The sequence below is a fragment of the Hyperoodon ampullatus genome (assembly GCF_949752795.1).
Source record: "Hyperoodon ampullatus genome assembly, chromosome: 3".
NCBI lineage: Eukaryota > Metazoa > Chordata > Mammalia > Artiodactyla > Ziphiidae > Hyperoodon > Hyperoodon ampullatus.
Genome location: NC_136916.1, coordinates 24,769,154 through 24,784,572, shown reverse-complemented (window position 1 = coordinate 24,784,572; position 15,419 = coordinate 24,769,154). Strand labels below are relative to the sequence as shown.

General features: G+C 38.6%; 1 protein-coding gene across 3 annotated transcripts in view; it reads right to left on the bottom strand.

Moving 5' to 3' along the window:
* Positions 1-15,419, bottom strand: part of PRKCQ (protein kinase C theta) — a gene marked incomplete at both ends in the record, with an annotated part of 102,823 nt that overhangs the window by 85,929 nt on the left and 1,475 nt on the right. For 2 of the 3 annotated variants that reach the window (XM_079699309.1, XM_079699310.1), the window contains 3 exons: positions 487-649; positions 9,512-9,572; positions 13,121-13,320. In XM_079699309.1, the coding sequence (XP_079555435.1) occupies positions 487-649; positions 9,512-9,572; positions 13,121-13,320 (424 nt within the window). Of the gene's footprint in view, positions 1-486; positions 745-9,507; positions 9,573-13,120; positions 13,321-15,419 lie in introns of all 3 variants that reach the window. The other variant, XM_079699308.1, reaches the window with a different exon arrangement.

Here is a 15,419-nt window from a genome sequence, read left to right as displayed (position 1 = left end):
GTGTTTACTGAGGGTTGAACCAATCTCTCTGTTCGAGGGCTCTTAAGACACCCAAGAGCCTTGTAAACATTGAAACCCATTAGCTCCAACGGGCAAGTGTTGCCTTTTGCAGACATTAGTAGCAGCACAGTTGGGCTGTTGAGCTGGTGGCAGTTTTGACTGTAAAACTGTGCTTACAATAAGATCTCTCATTCTTCCCTCCCTTCCCCCTCACCCCCATAAGCCTCCCATTTAATTGGAAACTGAAGTCCTTGGAACCTTTCCTAAGGAGGCTGGTTTCCTTGCTCTACAGTAGTTATATTATGAAACTGTTCTATAGAGTCACACCCTTTGAACCTTCTCAATCCACGTGAGGTCACTGGAGACTCTCAGGTGGTACTATTCCGGCACACTTCCCCAAGGTGGGGCATGCCAGACCTGGTGGATCAAGAAGATGCGACAGAATGCATAACCTGAAGCTTGGAGTGAAATGCTGAGTTACCATACCAGACAAACTCATGGCAGACGGAGCAAAACGTGGGTTGTGGGAAAAAGGTGGCCGTGAACTCATGGCACTTGACGTGGTGGACTTTGGCCTGTTTGATGGCTCCTCGGCGCTGATGCAGAGCAAAGAAGCCTTCGTTCTCGAATTCACTCATGTCCTTTGTGTCTGCAGGAAGAGGAAAGGGGACAGAGTGACATTTTGCCATATGGCTGTGAGAGCTTGGGGCAGCGGGGCTGGGGGAGATGGGGAAGGGACAGAGACTGATGAGGAATGAGACAAGCATCGAGACCAGCAAACCCCAAGTACTTCTTTTTTTTTGAATTTTATTTATTTTTTATACAGCACATTCTTATTAGTTATCTATTTTATACATATTAGTGTATATATGTCAATCCCAATCTCCCAGTTCATCCCACCCCACCCCTCACTTTCCCCACTTGGTGTCCATACGTTTGTTCTCTACAACCGTGTCTCTATTTCTGCTTTGCAGATAGGTTCATCTGTACCATTTTTCTAGATTCCACATACATACGTTAATATACAGTATTTGTTTTTCTCTTTCTGACTTACTTCACTCTGTATGACAGTCTCTAGGTCCATCCATGTCTCTACAAATGACCCAATTTCATTCCTTTTTATGGCTGAGTAATATTCCACTGTATATATGTGCCACATCTTCTTTATCCATTCATCGGTTGATAGGCATTTAGCTTGCTTCCATGACCTGGCTATTGTAAATAGTGCTGCAGTGAACACTGGGGTGCATGTGTTTTTTTGAATTATGGTTTCCTCAGGGTATATGCCCAGTAGTGGGATTGCTGGGTCATATGATAATTCTATTTTTAGTTTTTAAGGAACCTCCATAGTGTTCTCCATAGTGGCTGTATCAATTTACATTCCCACCATAACGCAAGAGGGTTCCCTTTTCTCCACACCCTCTCCAGTGTTTGTTGTGTATAGATTTTCTTTTTTTAAAAATTTTTTTGCTGATGTTTTCTTTTTTTTTTAACATCTTCATTGGAGTATAATTGCTTTACAATCGAGTGTTAGTTTCTGCTTTATAACAAAGTGAATCAGCTATACATATACGTATATCCCCATATCTCTTCCCTCCGTTTTTTTTTCCCCCTCAGGACTGCTTTGGCTATTTGGGGTCTTTTGTGTCTCCATACAAATTTTAAGACTTTTTTTTCTAGTTCTGTAAAAAAAAAAAAAAAAAAAAAAAAAATGCCACTGGTAATTTGACAGGGATTGCATTGAATCAGTAGATTGTTCTGGGTAGTATAGTCATTTTCACAATATTGATTCTTCTAATCCAAGAACATGGTATATATCTCCAACTGTTTGTGTCATCTTTGATTTCTTTCATCAGTGTCTTATAGTTTTCTGAGTACAGGTCTTTTACCTCCTTAGGTAGGTTTATTCCTAGGTATTTTATTCTTTTTGTTGCAATGGTGAATGGGATTGTTTCCTTAATTTCTCTTTCTGCTCTTTTGTTTTAAGTGTATAGGAATGCAAGAGATTTCTGTGCATTAATTTTGTATCCTGCAACTTTACCAAATTCAATGATTAGCTCTAGTAGTTTTCTGGTGGCATCTTTAGGATTCTCTATGTATAGTATCATGTCATCTGCAAACAGTGACAGTTTTACTTCTTCTTTTCCAATTTGTAATCCTATTATTTCTTTTTCTTCTGATTTCTGTGCCTAGAACTTTCAACACTATGTTGAATAACAGTGGTAAGAGTGGACATCTTTGTCTTGTTCCTGATATTAGAGGAAATAAACTTTCAGTTCTTTGCCATAGAGAATGATGTTGGCTGTGGGTTTGTCATATACGGCCTTATTATGTTGAGGTAGGTTCCCTCTATGCCCACTTTCTGGAGAGTTTTTATCATAAATGGGTGTTGAATTTTGTCATAAGCTTTTTCTGCATCTATTGAGATGATCATATGGTTTTTATCCTTCAGTTTGTTAATATGGTGTTTATGATGAATTTGCGTATATTAAAGAATCCTTACCTCCCTTGGATAAATTCCACTTGATCATGGTGTATGATCTTTCTAATGTGTTGTTGGATTCTGTTTGCTAGTATTTTGTTGAGGATTTTTGCATCTAAATTCATCAGTGATATGGGTCTGTAATTTTCTGTTCTTGTAGTATCTCTGTCTGGTTTTGGTATCAGAGTGATGGTGGCCTTGTAGAATGAGTTTGGGAGTGTTCCTTCCTCTGCAATTTTTTGGAAGAATCTGAGAAGGATGGGTGTTAGCTCTTCTCTAAATCACTGACAGAATTCACCTGTGAAGCCATCTGGTCCTGGACTTTTGTTTGTTGGAAGATTTTTAATCACAGTTTCAATTTCATTACCTGTGATTGGTCTGTTCATATTTTCTATTTCTTCCTGGTTCAGTCTTGGAAGGTTATACCTTTAGTAAGAATTTGTCCATTTTTTCCAGGTCGTCCATTATATTGGCATAGAGTTGCTTGTAGTAGTCTTTTATGATGTTTTGTATTTCTGCAGTGTCTGTTGTAACTTCTCCTTTTTCATTTCTCATTTTATTGATTTGAGTCCTCTCCCTCTTTTTCTTGATGACTCTGGCTAAAGGTTTATCAATTTTGTTCATCTTCTCAGAGAGTCAGCTTTCAGTTTTATTGATCTTTTCTATTGTTTTGTTTCTATTTCATTTATTTCTGCTCTGATCTTTATGATTTCTTTCCTTCTACTACCTTTGGGTTTTATTCTTCTTTCTCTAGTTCCTTTAGGTGTAAGGTTAGATTGTTTGAGATTTTTCTTGTTTCTTGAGGTAGGCTTGTATAGCTATAAACTTCCCTCTTAGAACTGCTTTTGCTGCATCCCATAGGTTTTGGATCGTCATGTTTTCATTGTCATTTGTCTCTAGGTATTTTTTGATTTCCTCTTTGATGTCTTCAGTGATCTCTTGGGTATTTAGTAACGTATTGTTTAGCCTCCATGTGTTTGTGTTTTTTATGTTTTTTCCCTGTAATTAATTTCTAATCTCATAGCATTGTGGTCAGAAAAGATGGTTGATATGATTTCAATTTTCTTAAATTTACTGAGGCTTGATTTGTGACCCAAGATGTGATCTAACCTGGAGAACATTCCATGCACACTTGAGAAGAAAGTGTAACCTGCTGTTTTTGGATGGAATGTCCTATAAATATCAATTAAATCTATCTGGTCTATTGTGTCATTTAAAGCTTGTGTTTCCTTATTCATTTTCTGTTTGGATGACCTGTCCATTGGTGTGAGTGAGGTGTTAAAGTCCCCCACTATCATTGTGTTACTGTCGATTTCCTCTTTTACAGCAGTTCGCAGTTGCCTTATGTATTGAGGAGCTCTTATGTTGGGTGCATATATATTTATAATTGTTGTATCTTCTTCTTGGACTGATCCCTTGATCATTATGTAGTGTCCTTCCTTGTCTCTTGTAACATTCTTTATTTTAAAGTCTATTTTATCTGATATGAGTATTGCTACTCCAGCTTTCTTTTGATTTCCATTTGCATGGAATATCTTTTTCCATCCCCTCACTTTCAGTTTGTACGTGTCCCTAAGTCTGAAGTGGGTCTCTTCTAGACAGTCTCTTGTAGATATATATGGTCTTGTTTTTGTATGCATTCAGTGAGCCTGTGTCTTTTGGTTGGAGCATTTAATCCATCACATTTAATGTAATTATTGATATGTATGTTCCTATTACCATTTTCTTAATTTTTATTTCTTAATTTTTTTTTCTTAATTGTTATGGGTTTGTTTTTGTAGGTCCTTTTCTTCTCTTGTGTTTCCCACTTAGAAAAGTTCCTTTAGCATTTGTTGTAGAGCTGGTTTGGTGGTGCTTTTGCTTGTCTGTAAAGCTTTTGAGTTCTGCATTCAATCTGAATGAGATCCTTGCTGGGCAATCTTGGTTGTAGGTTCTTCCCTTTCATCACTTTAAATATATCGTACCACTCCCTTTTGGCTTGTAGAGTTTCCACTGAGAAATCAGCTGTTAACCTTATGGGAGTTCCCTTGTATGTTGTCATTTTTCCCTTGTTGCTTTCAATAATTTTTGTCTTTAATTTTTGTTAATTTGATTACTATGTGTCTTGGTGTGTTTCTCCTTGGGTTTATCCAGCCTGGGACTCTCTGTGCTTCCTGCACTTGGGTGGCTATTTCCTTTCCCATGTTAGGGAAGTTTTTGACTATAATCTCTTCAAATATTTTCTCAGGTCCTTTCTGTCTTCTCCTTCTGGGACCCCTATAATGCAAATGCTGTTGCGTTTAATGCTGTCCCAGAGGTCTGTTAGGTTGTATTCATGTCTTTCCATTTTTTCTTTATTCTGTTCCGTGGCAGTGAATTCTCCCATTCTGTCTTCCAGGTCACTTATCTCTTCTTATGCCTCAGTTATTCCGCTATTGATTCCTGCTAGTTTAGTTTTCATTTCAGTTATTGTATTGTTCATCTGTTTGTTTGTACTTTAATTCTTCTAGGTGTTTGTTCCTTAATTTTTCTAGGTCTTTGTTAAACATCTCTTGCATCCTCTCGATCTTTGCCTCCATTCTTTTTCCAAGGTCCTGGATTATCTTCACTATGATTATTCTGAATTCCTTTTCTGGAAGGTTGGCTACCTCCCCTTCATTTAGTTGTTTTTCTGGGGTTTTATCTTGTTCCTTCATCTGGTACATAGTCCTCTGCCTTTTCATTCTGTCTATCTTTCTGTGAATGTGGTTTTCGTTCCACAGGCTGCAGAACTGTAGTTCTTCTTGCTTCTCCTGTCTGCCCTCTCCTAAGTACTTCTTAAGGTTGGTAAAATATGAAGCATCTTACCTTAATTCCATAACAGGGTTATCAGAGGGTGTATTGTTATAAGATTGGAACAATGAGGCTGGATTACTGGCTTGACCCTTCACTCCTCTTTCACGACACTGAGCTATATCCTCTTTCAATTTTTAAAACCAAAAGTCAGAACATTCAAGGTATTTAGCAGCCTCTCCTATTCACTGTCAATGATGATTCAGCCAGAAAAGGCAGGAAGCGGCAAATACTCTACCGGGAATTCTAGAGAATAATGTGGTTACTGACAGTAAGTTGGAAACGACTTTTTTTTTAAGGTCCCAGGATGCTTTATATCTGGTTGTTTACGGACAAGAAAAAGTAGGAGGGAGCTGGCCAGACTTCTGAAGACAAAAGAACTTTGGGAAGTTGTTTATGCTCTGGTTCCCGAGGCCCACAGTAATCAGAGGCACCAGCCATAGATTACACGGGTCAATGTGGAAAGGGCCAGAGATGAACAGATCACTGCAATTAAAAAAAAAAATGTAATCCTGGATGTTACCTAGTCACCTACATCAAATCATCACATTCAAATTTCTTCAGTTCGCCCTGGGCTCTGGATATTGGTGAAGGTACTTTGGGAAGTAACTGTCCACAGTGCCCAATACCCAAATGGCATCTTCCCAAAAGGCTGGTAGAATTCTGAGAGTACCAGTGAGACTATCAGCCCTGGCTGAAGCCCAGGCACAAAGAAAACACACAACAGCAAGGCAGTCGTGGTTTAATAGCACGATGGAAACTCTAGCATGTGAGAGTGTGTGACATGGTAAACAAGAAAGAAATAACAAAAATAATCATCATCACTAAAACAAGGGTAATGAATTTAATGATTATAGTTATATATAGTTATATTATATAACGATTTTAAGTAGCTTGAAGATTCTTGGATGACTTATTCTATTTATTTTTTCCAAATACAAAAAATGGAGGTTTAGCGAGAATAAGGGGCTCATGTTTCACAAATAAAAAGAGTTCACAATATTTAAACTAAATTATTTCCATCCTGGCTAAGCCATGGCAGAGACTGGACAACACACTTGAGGCAAATGTTCCTGCCAAAGTACTTTAATTTCCCCACCCCTTAGAGTGGCCAGGCTAGAAACACACTGGGTGGACAAAGGTGGGGCATGGAGGTGGAGACTTCTCCCCCAGGATCCAGCCTAGTCTCAGGACTCATTTTAGGACAAAAGTCTTCTCCACAGGGCTCCACAGATGTTTTACGGAAACTCCAAACTTCCAGATAAAAAGCCTTCCTAATAAAGAGCTCCTTAGATAGGGCTGAATATTTTGCCTAATACTTCATTAGGCAATTTAAGTCTTTTTATTAGGAACTGGGTCAGAAATAAACTAGGCTTGGTGAATAAGAGATTAAATTTAGGGTCACTAAGGCAACTGCCTTCTTCCTCAAGTTCTGATTTAAGTGTAGAGATCAATTTACAACTTGGGACTGGCACAGTAGGCCATTTGTCAGTAAGATTTGACTCATTTTTATTTTGGTCCAGATGTAATGAAATAAAGCATAAAATTACTTTTAAATTCAGGGGTGGAAGTGAATTATTCTGGGAACCCTATCTGTATTACTGTAAAAAATTATAGATATATAATTATGTAAAAATTATATATAGTCTAATACATAAACTATTATATAATAGTACAGACTACATATAACTATATATTTATAAATATAAAATAGTGTGTGTATTAGAATATAACATTGTGCATTTAAAAAATGCTAGAGAGTATTAAAAAGGAATTCATTCCCTTGCTCCTTCTTGTGATTTCCTTTATCCTCTGACCATTTCAATCATTACAAGAAAGTAAATGTATAAAAGCTCAGAATTTTAAAAATTCTCCTTGTATTTACTGTTTATTTCTGAAGTAATTTGGTCTTTTGTTTGTTTATTGGCTTGAATAAGTGCATTGGTTTTTGTATGTTTGGTAATTTCTTTTATAGTAATGGCACCCAATCTATTTATTTAGTTTAATCTGTCACTTGTTTGTAGTCAGTTAAATCACAAATATTTCCTGGCCAGCTATGAGCATATTGTTATGCTGAATGGTCTAAAGAACTATGAGACATCACCCCTAATTCTGAATGGCTAATAGCCCAGTCAGGAAGACATGGCACTCACACAAAGAATAGACTTAGAGATAAGTACACACCCATATTCTTTAGGAGGTAGGAAAAGGAATTACAAAAGAGGCCATGAAGAGGCAGCTGAAAAATTAAGAGGAAAACTTGAATAATATTACATAAAGCAATCCAAGAAAGAATGGGTTTCTCAGCCTTGACTGAAACAGAGGTGTCAAGGGAATTGAAGGTTAAGACACTGCATTTGTTTTGAGGATTTGTTCTCTTGGAGAAAGCCATTTAGCAGATTGGTTGAAATATAAGCCAGACTCTTAGGGTTTAAGAATTGACAGAGTAGTGAAGAAAGAGGGACTGATACATTAAAGTACTTTCTCAAGAAATGTGTCAGGGAAGGAAAGGAAAGAAAAACTCATGGAGGTTAAAACGTTTAAAAAAATTTTCTTTTCAGGTTGGAGAAGATGGCTTAATTATGTATGTCTTGGCAATGAGGTAGAAACCAAAGACAGACAGAAAAGTTGAAGGTGCCAGAGTGGAAGCGTGACTGATATTACAGAACTGCCAGGGGTGAGAGCCAGGAGACCAAGAAAGGGAGGGACTTTCTCGGAGGCAGAAGAGCAGGAAGAGATGCAGGACGAAGCAGCTGAATCCTAAAGTGCAGAGACAGACAGAAGACGTAGTCTCTCCCAATTACCCTGGAGGTAAAGCCGACCTCCAAAGGTAAGAGAAGATCAAGACACCTTCAGCAACCAAGGAGTATGGGCATGTTTGGAATAGCCATTGTGTGGGAACCAAAAGAAAATAAAAGGAATTTCTAAATGCCAGAGTGAGTCCAACTGAACAGTTCAACAAACATTCATCGAGTACCTCCTATGTACTCAATGAAATAGGAATATGAATGAAATCATGCCATTTGCAGCAACATGGCCAGACCTAGAGATGATCATACTAAGAGAAGCCAGACAGAGAAAAGGCAAATATCATATGACATCACTTACATGTGGAATCTAAAGAAAAAGAAAGACACAAATGAATTTATTTACAAAACAGAAACAGACCCACAGACATAGAAAACAAACTTATGGGTTACCAAAGGGGAAGGGGGTGGAGGGATCAAAATAGGAATCTGGGCTTAACATATTCACACTATTATATATAAAATAGAGAATCCACAAGGACCTACTGTATAACACAGGGAACTATACCCAATATTTTGTAATAACCTATAAGGGAAAAAGATCTAAAAAAGAAAGTATATATTGGGTTGGCCAAAAAGTTCATTTGGGTTTTTGTGCAACACCTTACGGAAAAACCTGAACGAACTTTTTGCCCAACCATATATATGTGTGTGTGTGTGTGTGTATGTATATAAAATAGATATACATATCTGAATAACTGTAATGTACACCTGAAACTAACACAACATCACAAATCAACTATACTTTAATAAGAAAAGATTTTAGGAGTAGTAGCATTTGATTCACTGACACAGCACTTTGACAACAGGATATAAATGCAACAGGAAGAAGTGACGGGCTGTCACAGGCACCAAGCACACTGCCTGTAAATGTAACTTCTGTGAATGGCATCTGTGTGTGAGATGGAAGTGAAACTCTTTAGTGATGCATTGTTTCCCTTCTTGTTCCTAAAAGGATCTGAGGTGACTAACTTGAAGCATTAGTATTTTCCTACTATAGTGTTATAGAAAATATTTATCAGTTTCTTATTTATTTTGTATCCTACTGATGGTGTGACAACTTGTTATATCACATCATTTATACACAGTGTGTACACACAGAGCAACACATTAGCAGAGCCTCTGGTGTTTACATTAAATTCCCAAATGAAAATACAGACAGACTAGAAAAGCACTGGGCATGTGAATTCACACCATTTAAAAACGAATGCTATAAAATGTTTTCTATTTCTATGTGGATCTGGCCCCATAGAGTGTATATTCAACTCATGCTTGAGCACCACTGGGAATTTTAAGAAAATTCCTCATGCTTCCATCTTCTTTGCTCTCAGAAAAGCAAAGTGAAATAAGTTGCAAAGGAGAGGAGACATGCCCGCCACACCCCCAAACAGGAATAAGAAATGCCACTTGCCACTCATTTCCAGAAAGTATCTTGCGTTCATTAGCATTCGGCCTTGAGGTTTCAGCTCTAACTGGTGTAAGGAAGGAAAGAAACAAGGGTCAGAATGTGAGACAAGCGCTGAGTTGAATGATATCACAACTGGCAGGTTTGGTGATGGCAGGAGATCCCCAGCACAGGGCCCACCCCTATTCCCTTTCACTTAACTTACCCATATTATCATCAGACTAGCACAGCATCCGTGAACATGGGCTTTCTTGTGTTAAAACACCTCAGCAACTACCTAATTTGACTTGGAGACCAAAACTTCCTTAAGGAAGAAACCAAATTCTAAAACAGATTCTACGTGACTTCCTTGCCCTGTGCTACTGCTTATCTTAAGAGCTGTAATAGGGTAGGTTCATATCTTGATGGTGACAAAAGAATCATGGAGGCTGGGGACTAGCTCACTTGGAGAACAAGTAGGTTCCCTTTGGAAGGAAAGAGAAATCCTGCTTTGAGGATGCCTGAATACACTTGCCTCTAGGTTAATTAGGTATTAAATGGGAGTGGCCTTTTTCTTTCATGCAGAGAGCCTGTTTCCTTTGGAAAGTGCTGGATAGTCTGCTAAGGGAAATTTTAATTAGATTGGTCGAGGAAGGGGTTTAGAAAAACATATTTCAGGACTTCCCTGGTGGCGCTGCAGTTAAGAATCCACCTGCCAATGAAGCAGACACGAGTTTGAGCCCTGGTCCGGGAAGATCTCACATGCCGTGGAGCAATTAAGCCCGTGTGCCACAACTACTGAGCCTGCGTTCTGTAGCCCGTGACACACAACTACTGAGCCCGCGTGCTGCAACTACTGAAGCCCGCGTGCCTAGAGCCCATGCTCCACAACAAGAGAAGCCACCTCAATGAGAAGCCCACGCACCGCAACAAAGAGTAGCCCCTGCTCACTGCAACTAGAGAAAGCCCGCGCACAGCAACGAAGATCCAACACAGCCAAAAATAAAATATAAACAAATAAATAAATTTAAAAATATATATACATATATATATATTTCAGTATCATTATGTAGAAGGGATGATGCAGGAAATCATGTGATGTGACATAAGGGGGAAAATGGCAAATCTGACACGACCTGACCACTACTGATTATATACTAAACTGTAACACTGTACTATAAATATGCTAAAAAGAATACGAAGGTGAACTGCAGGGCACTGCTGATCATTACATCCATGGGTAACTAGAATAACTGAAAAATAGTAAGAAGGGTCTGGTCAAACTCAGGATTGAATAGGAATCATGGCTAAATAATTCAAGGTCATGGTGACCTTGTGCCTGTCACCAGACCTTTAAAGATCTCGAAGAACTGACATAATAGTGATGCCGATGTGACAGCATCACTACTATTAGAATTTTATGATGTGACAAGCCTGTACTGCTTGGCTATCTACACATTCTCATGCAAGCTTAAATAGATGAATGAAAAGAGAAGTGCTTTTTGACAAGTATATACACCATTATTTTCTGGTTTATGGAATAATAAATAAGGAGGCAAAAATAAAGCTAGAAGAGCAAGGGAACAGGGGGTCAGTCCCAAAGGAAGTGGGAAAAATTGGTACCAGGTGACTGCAACCAACATTACCAATATTCAGTACCGATATTCAGGAATTAGTGGTGATGGAGGAAATTAAACCAGTTAGCTGCTGGAAGAACAACATTCACAGAAAGTCCATTATGTTTTTGAGAGTGAACAGGAGATAACCGCACGAACAGGGAAAATCTTGGGAAAGCAGAAGGAAAATCTTAATGTTTGGAAACTGGATGGTGTTTATGGAAGTCAGAGGCAACTCTGAGAAAATCATTTTTGTTTTTTCTTAAATAGAGAAGCTAATTTTAAGAAAGCAGATTGCAATAGAAGCAAGAGAAGCTATAAGTCCAAAGCAACCTGTTGACCTTTAAACATTATAAATAAAAGTGAACTAACAAATAACCCTGAAAACAGCAAAGGTGGAAAATGTAAGAAGGTTGCTAGTAGTTAAATGAGGATCCAAGGGCGTAGGTCTCAAAAATCCCAATATGCAAAAAGTGTAAAAAGTCTGACAAGGATAAAATCAGAGAAAGTCGAGGCAAGAAATCAAATGCAACTTTAAGAGATACAAATAGAAAAGCAACTTGTTTGTCAGTGATGCTTAACAAAAGAATTTTTAAAACAGTTATCCTCTCATTAATTGAAAAGGAAATCAAATAGCCTGCTACTTAAAAAATTAGGGATTTGGTGACTCTTCCCTTTTTTTAAAAAAAAATGGGGCAGAAAGTGGAAAATAAATGGGAATGGGGGAAAAAACTGAGGAAAACTTTCTCCAGTTTCTCTCTTCTTTCTCTGAGCCTAGCCAAATGCTCCCATGATTCAGTTGTACCTACAGCCTCACCCCCTCACCTACCGGGTTTGTATAAACCTTTAACACTAAGTCACATACCTGTGACATTATCCACTTATTTAAACTCTTCCTACTTGTATAACCAGCTACCCAAGAGGAATTCTGTTTCCGAGATCCTCTCCCCAGGCTGAATGTGGAAGTGCTCAACAGACACACTGAACTAAGCTACCTAAACACATCTAAGCATGGGGAACTTTAAGAAAAAAATCTTGATATATCTTTATCTCTAAAGATTACTTTAGCGATACAAGCAAAAATACATGTACTTTCCTAAAAAGTGCCTTTTTTTTCAGGTCAAAAATACATAATTGACACAAAAATCTAGGTTTTAGGCTTGTATCATTCCCATTTTGAAACCTGTGACTTGAAGATCTTTTGGCTGGAGTTCTTAAGAATCTGTACAAAGCAGAAAGGTAAGAATCTCCTTTGCATAAATGATACAGACATGTGAAAACACTCTCTGGGTTTCAGATCATGTAAAAGCAGTTTTTACTAGTATATTTTCTTCAATTTTTGTACCCCAGAAATTTTCATTAGAATTTTTTATGCTTTCATATTTTACTTCTCCCTTTAACTTTCTAAACATTTGCTACCAAAATAGTTATAATCTAAGTTTTCAAAAACTTGGTGTGGTAACACGGATTGTGTATAATGTACTTTTTAGAGTAAAGTAAGCTAAGTGAACAAATTATGGCTAAAAAAAAAAAATTACAGGGATTGAGATATCAAACATTAAATGGATCTTTGCTCTCTCTTCTCACTTATCCACCCATCATCTTATCTAAAATATTTTATCAAGATATCACATAGGTACCTAGATATCTTGATATCTACATGATATCTTGATAAATAGGCCACAGGTAGGTTCCCAAGTTCTGGAAACTTTGTGATATTTCCAAGCTTACTTTAACAGTTATAAATAAATCAATAACAGTTCTTCATAGCCTAAGAGATCTTCTTCCCCTTACATAAGAATCAAAGAGATTTGAGTATACCAGTACCTTCTAAGACTGCAATGAATCATCATCATTATCAAGCCACCAATGAGTCAGTGGTAGAGAATCAGTTTACTTAAGGCCAGTGTATCATACCTTCAGGATGACACTGAAATCTTGAACAAGTCTTCAACTACTATGGTTCTTATCACTTAATGGAATATACACTTAAAATAAAGCTCACAGCTTGGCTATTTACCCATATTTCTGTCTTCCCATTGTTTTTCCTACATCTCTCGGCCAGGGAATAGAGCTCCACAGTGGTTTCGGATATTAGGTCCACATTTTTGCCCTTTACGATGATCTGCATTACTCTTCCCTTGTTGATATGGGCGTCAAAAGTGCTGTCCCAGGGAGGGTACATGGTTGGCTTTTTCTGGATGTACATCTGCCCATTCTCTAGGAACAGAAAGATATGTTCTCATTACTCCCCTAACCAGCCCTGGGAAATAATTCAACGCAACAGCGGCACCTATTCCCTCTGCTCTCCGGGATATATCAGTCTGTTGGGGGAACAAAAATAACACGTAAAGGAATTAGAGATTGATCTGAAAGATACAGTGGCATAATTTCAGGCTTACAATGAGTGCTCCTTTAAAAAGATATTTAAAACTTTTCCATTTGACATAAATACACTAAGAGGCAAAACCTTTAAAACATCATGAGCCATTATTTCCTTCCCTAATTTGCAAATGAGGATATATTTTACAGAAACCATGCACCCTAAGCAAAAATTAACAAGTATTCCAGAGAGGTGGTGGTCATCATGCCCAGAGCCAGTGAAGCCGGCTGTAGACCTGCAGGCAGGTAGGGGTCCTGGAAATGGTTAGTAACAGGAGCCGAGATCAGGATGATATAGTTTAAGGGAACTTCCCCAGAACCACCAGGCGACTGGACTTACTCATGGGATTAAGCAGTGTTGTCATATCTTTCATCCATATTGGATTTTCCATAGTATTTGTTCTTTAATCATTTCAGGAGCAGAAAACTGCAGCTGTATTTCAGTGTTTGTTTCTTGTGATCATAAGCACACAAAGTGGCAAATTTAGCAATTCAGAGATGTTGATAAAGCAAAAGGAAAAAATGACTTAAAACAGGGAAACAAAGCAGTTCTGAATCCTGATTCTCTCCGGCGCATGATGCTAAAAGCAGAACAGGCATTTAGCATTTGCTAAATTATTCTTCGGGAGGTATACAAGGATTTGAAGAAGCTGAGATTTCAAATTTTAGGTAAACCTGGCTCTAAGAGGTATAAACTCTGACAGTATTGAGCGTGGAATAGGAAGGGGAAGATTTTTATGTCTTGTTTAAAAGAAATTTAGGGCTTCCCTGGTGGCGCAGTGGTTGAGAGTCCGCCTGCCGATGCAGGGGAGGCGGGTTCGTGCCCCGGTCCGGGAGGATCCCACATGCCACGGAGCAGCTGGGCCCGTGAGCCATGGCCGCTGAGCCTGCGTGTGCGGAGCCTGTGCTCTGCAACGGGAAAGGCCACAGCAGTGAGAGGCCCGCGTACCAAAAAAAAGAAATTTAACTCAGGATCGGACTATAAGGAAAAGCAACAGCAATATTAGTGATCAGAGCAACGTTTTACTTCCACAGGCTTGAAGCCACCCCTCATAATTCCTTTAATTTCTCCCAACCATAACCATTCTCCACACCCCGAAAAAGGACAGAAATTCCCACGGCAAGGCATTTTTTACACCTTCATTCAGTAATGTTTGCAATCACTTAAAAAGAGAACCAGAACTCAAGCTCCTATCTATTTAAAGTGGGTTTTGCCATTTTCAAAGGCTCCCAGACCGACAGCACTGTGTCCCGTTTGCCCCTGTTCTACTGCTTTACGTAAAATGCAGCCTCACACCCCCAAGACTGAAATGTGCTTGAACTCTAGAGAAGTAATATTTGAATGATCATGTTCAGAGTGATTTCTTTTCAGAACAAAACTAAGACAAAATCGACACCCCAAACTTCTAAACTCCACAGGTTAACCTTTTGGAAAAACAAAGTCTTTTTCGACACGTTCTCTGGATCCACACGGCTGATTATACTAAGTTCAAAGGCAAGGCCAAAAGAAGAAGAAATTTTAAAAAGGCTCTCAAGAGGCAAATGTCAGTGAGAACTGTGGTTGTAAAGGGAACTAGATCCCGGGGACCCATTAAGTCGAAAGCAGCTTTGAAAAACTCAGACATTGCACACTTCAAAGATTTTGGTGACCTTTGAAAGGTCTTAGATTGGGACCAAGTGCCATTCTCACTTTTAACTAAACAGGAGAGAAATCTAGGCAGAAGGGAAATCGAGATCATCAGACAGTCTTCCCCGCTTTGATGTGCCCACAGGGTCTCGAAGGCTGAAGTCAGTCAACCACAGAGCAGAAGTCTTATAAGGGGGAGAAAAGCCAACACACCAGGATTTGAAACCCCAGGGTTCTGAGCTGGAAACATCTAGCTGGAGGTTCTCAACTGCAAAATCAGGTTCCTCTTGCACCTGTGAATGTCACCCCC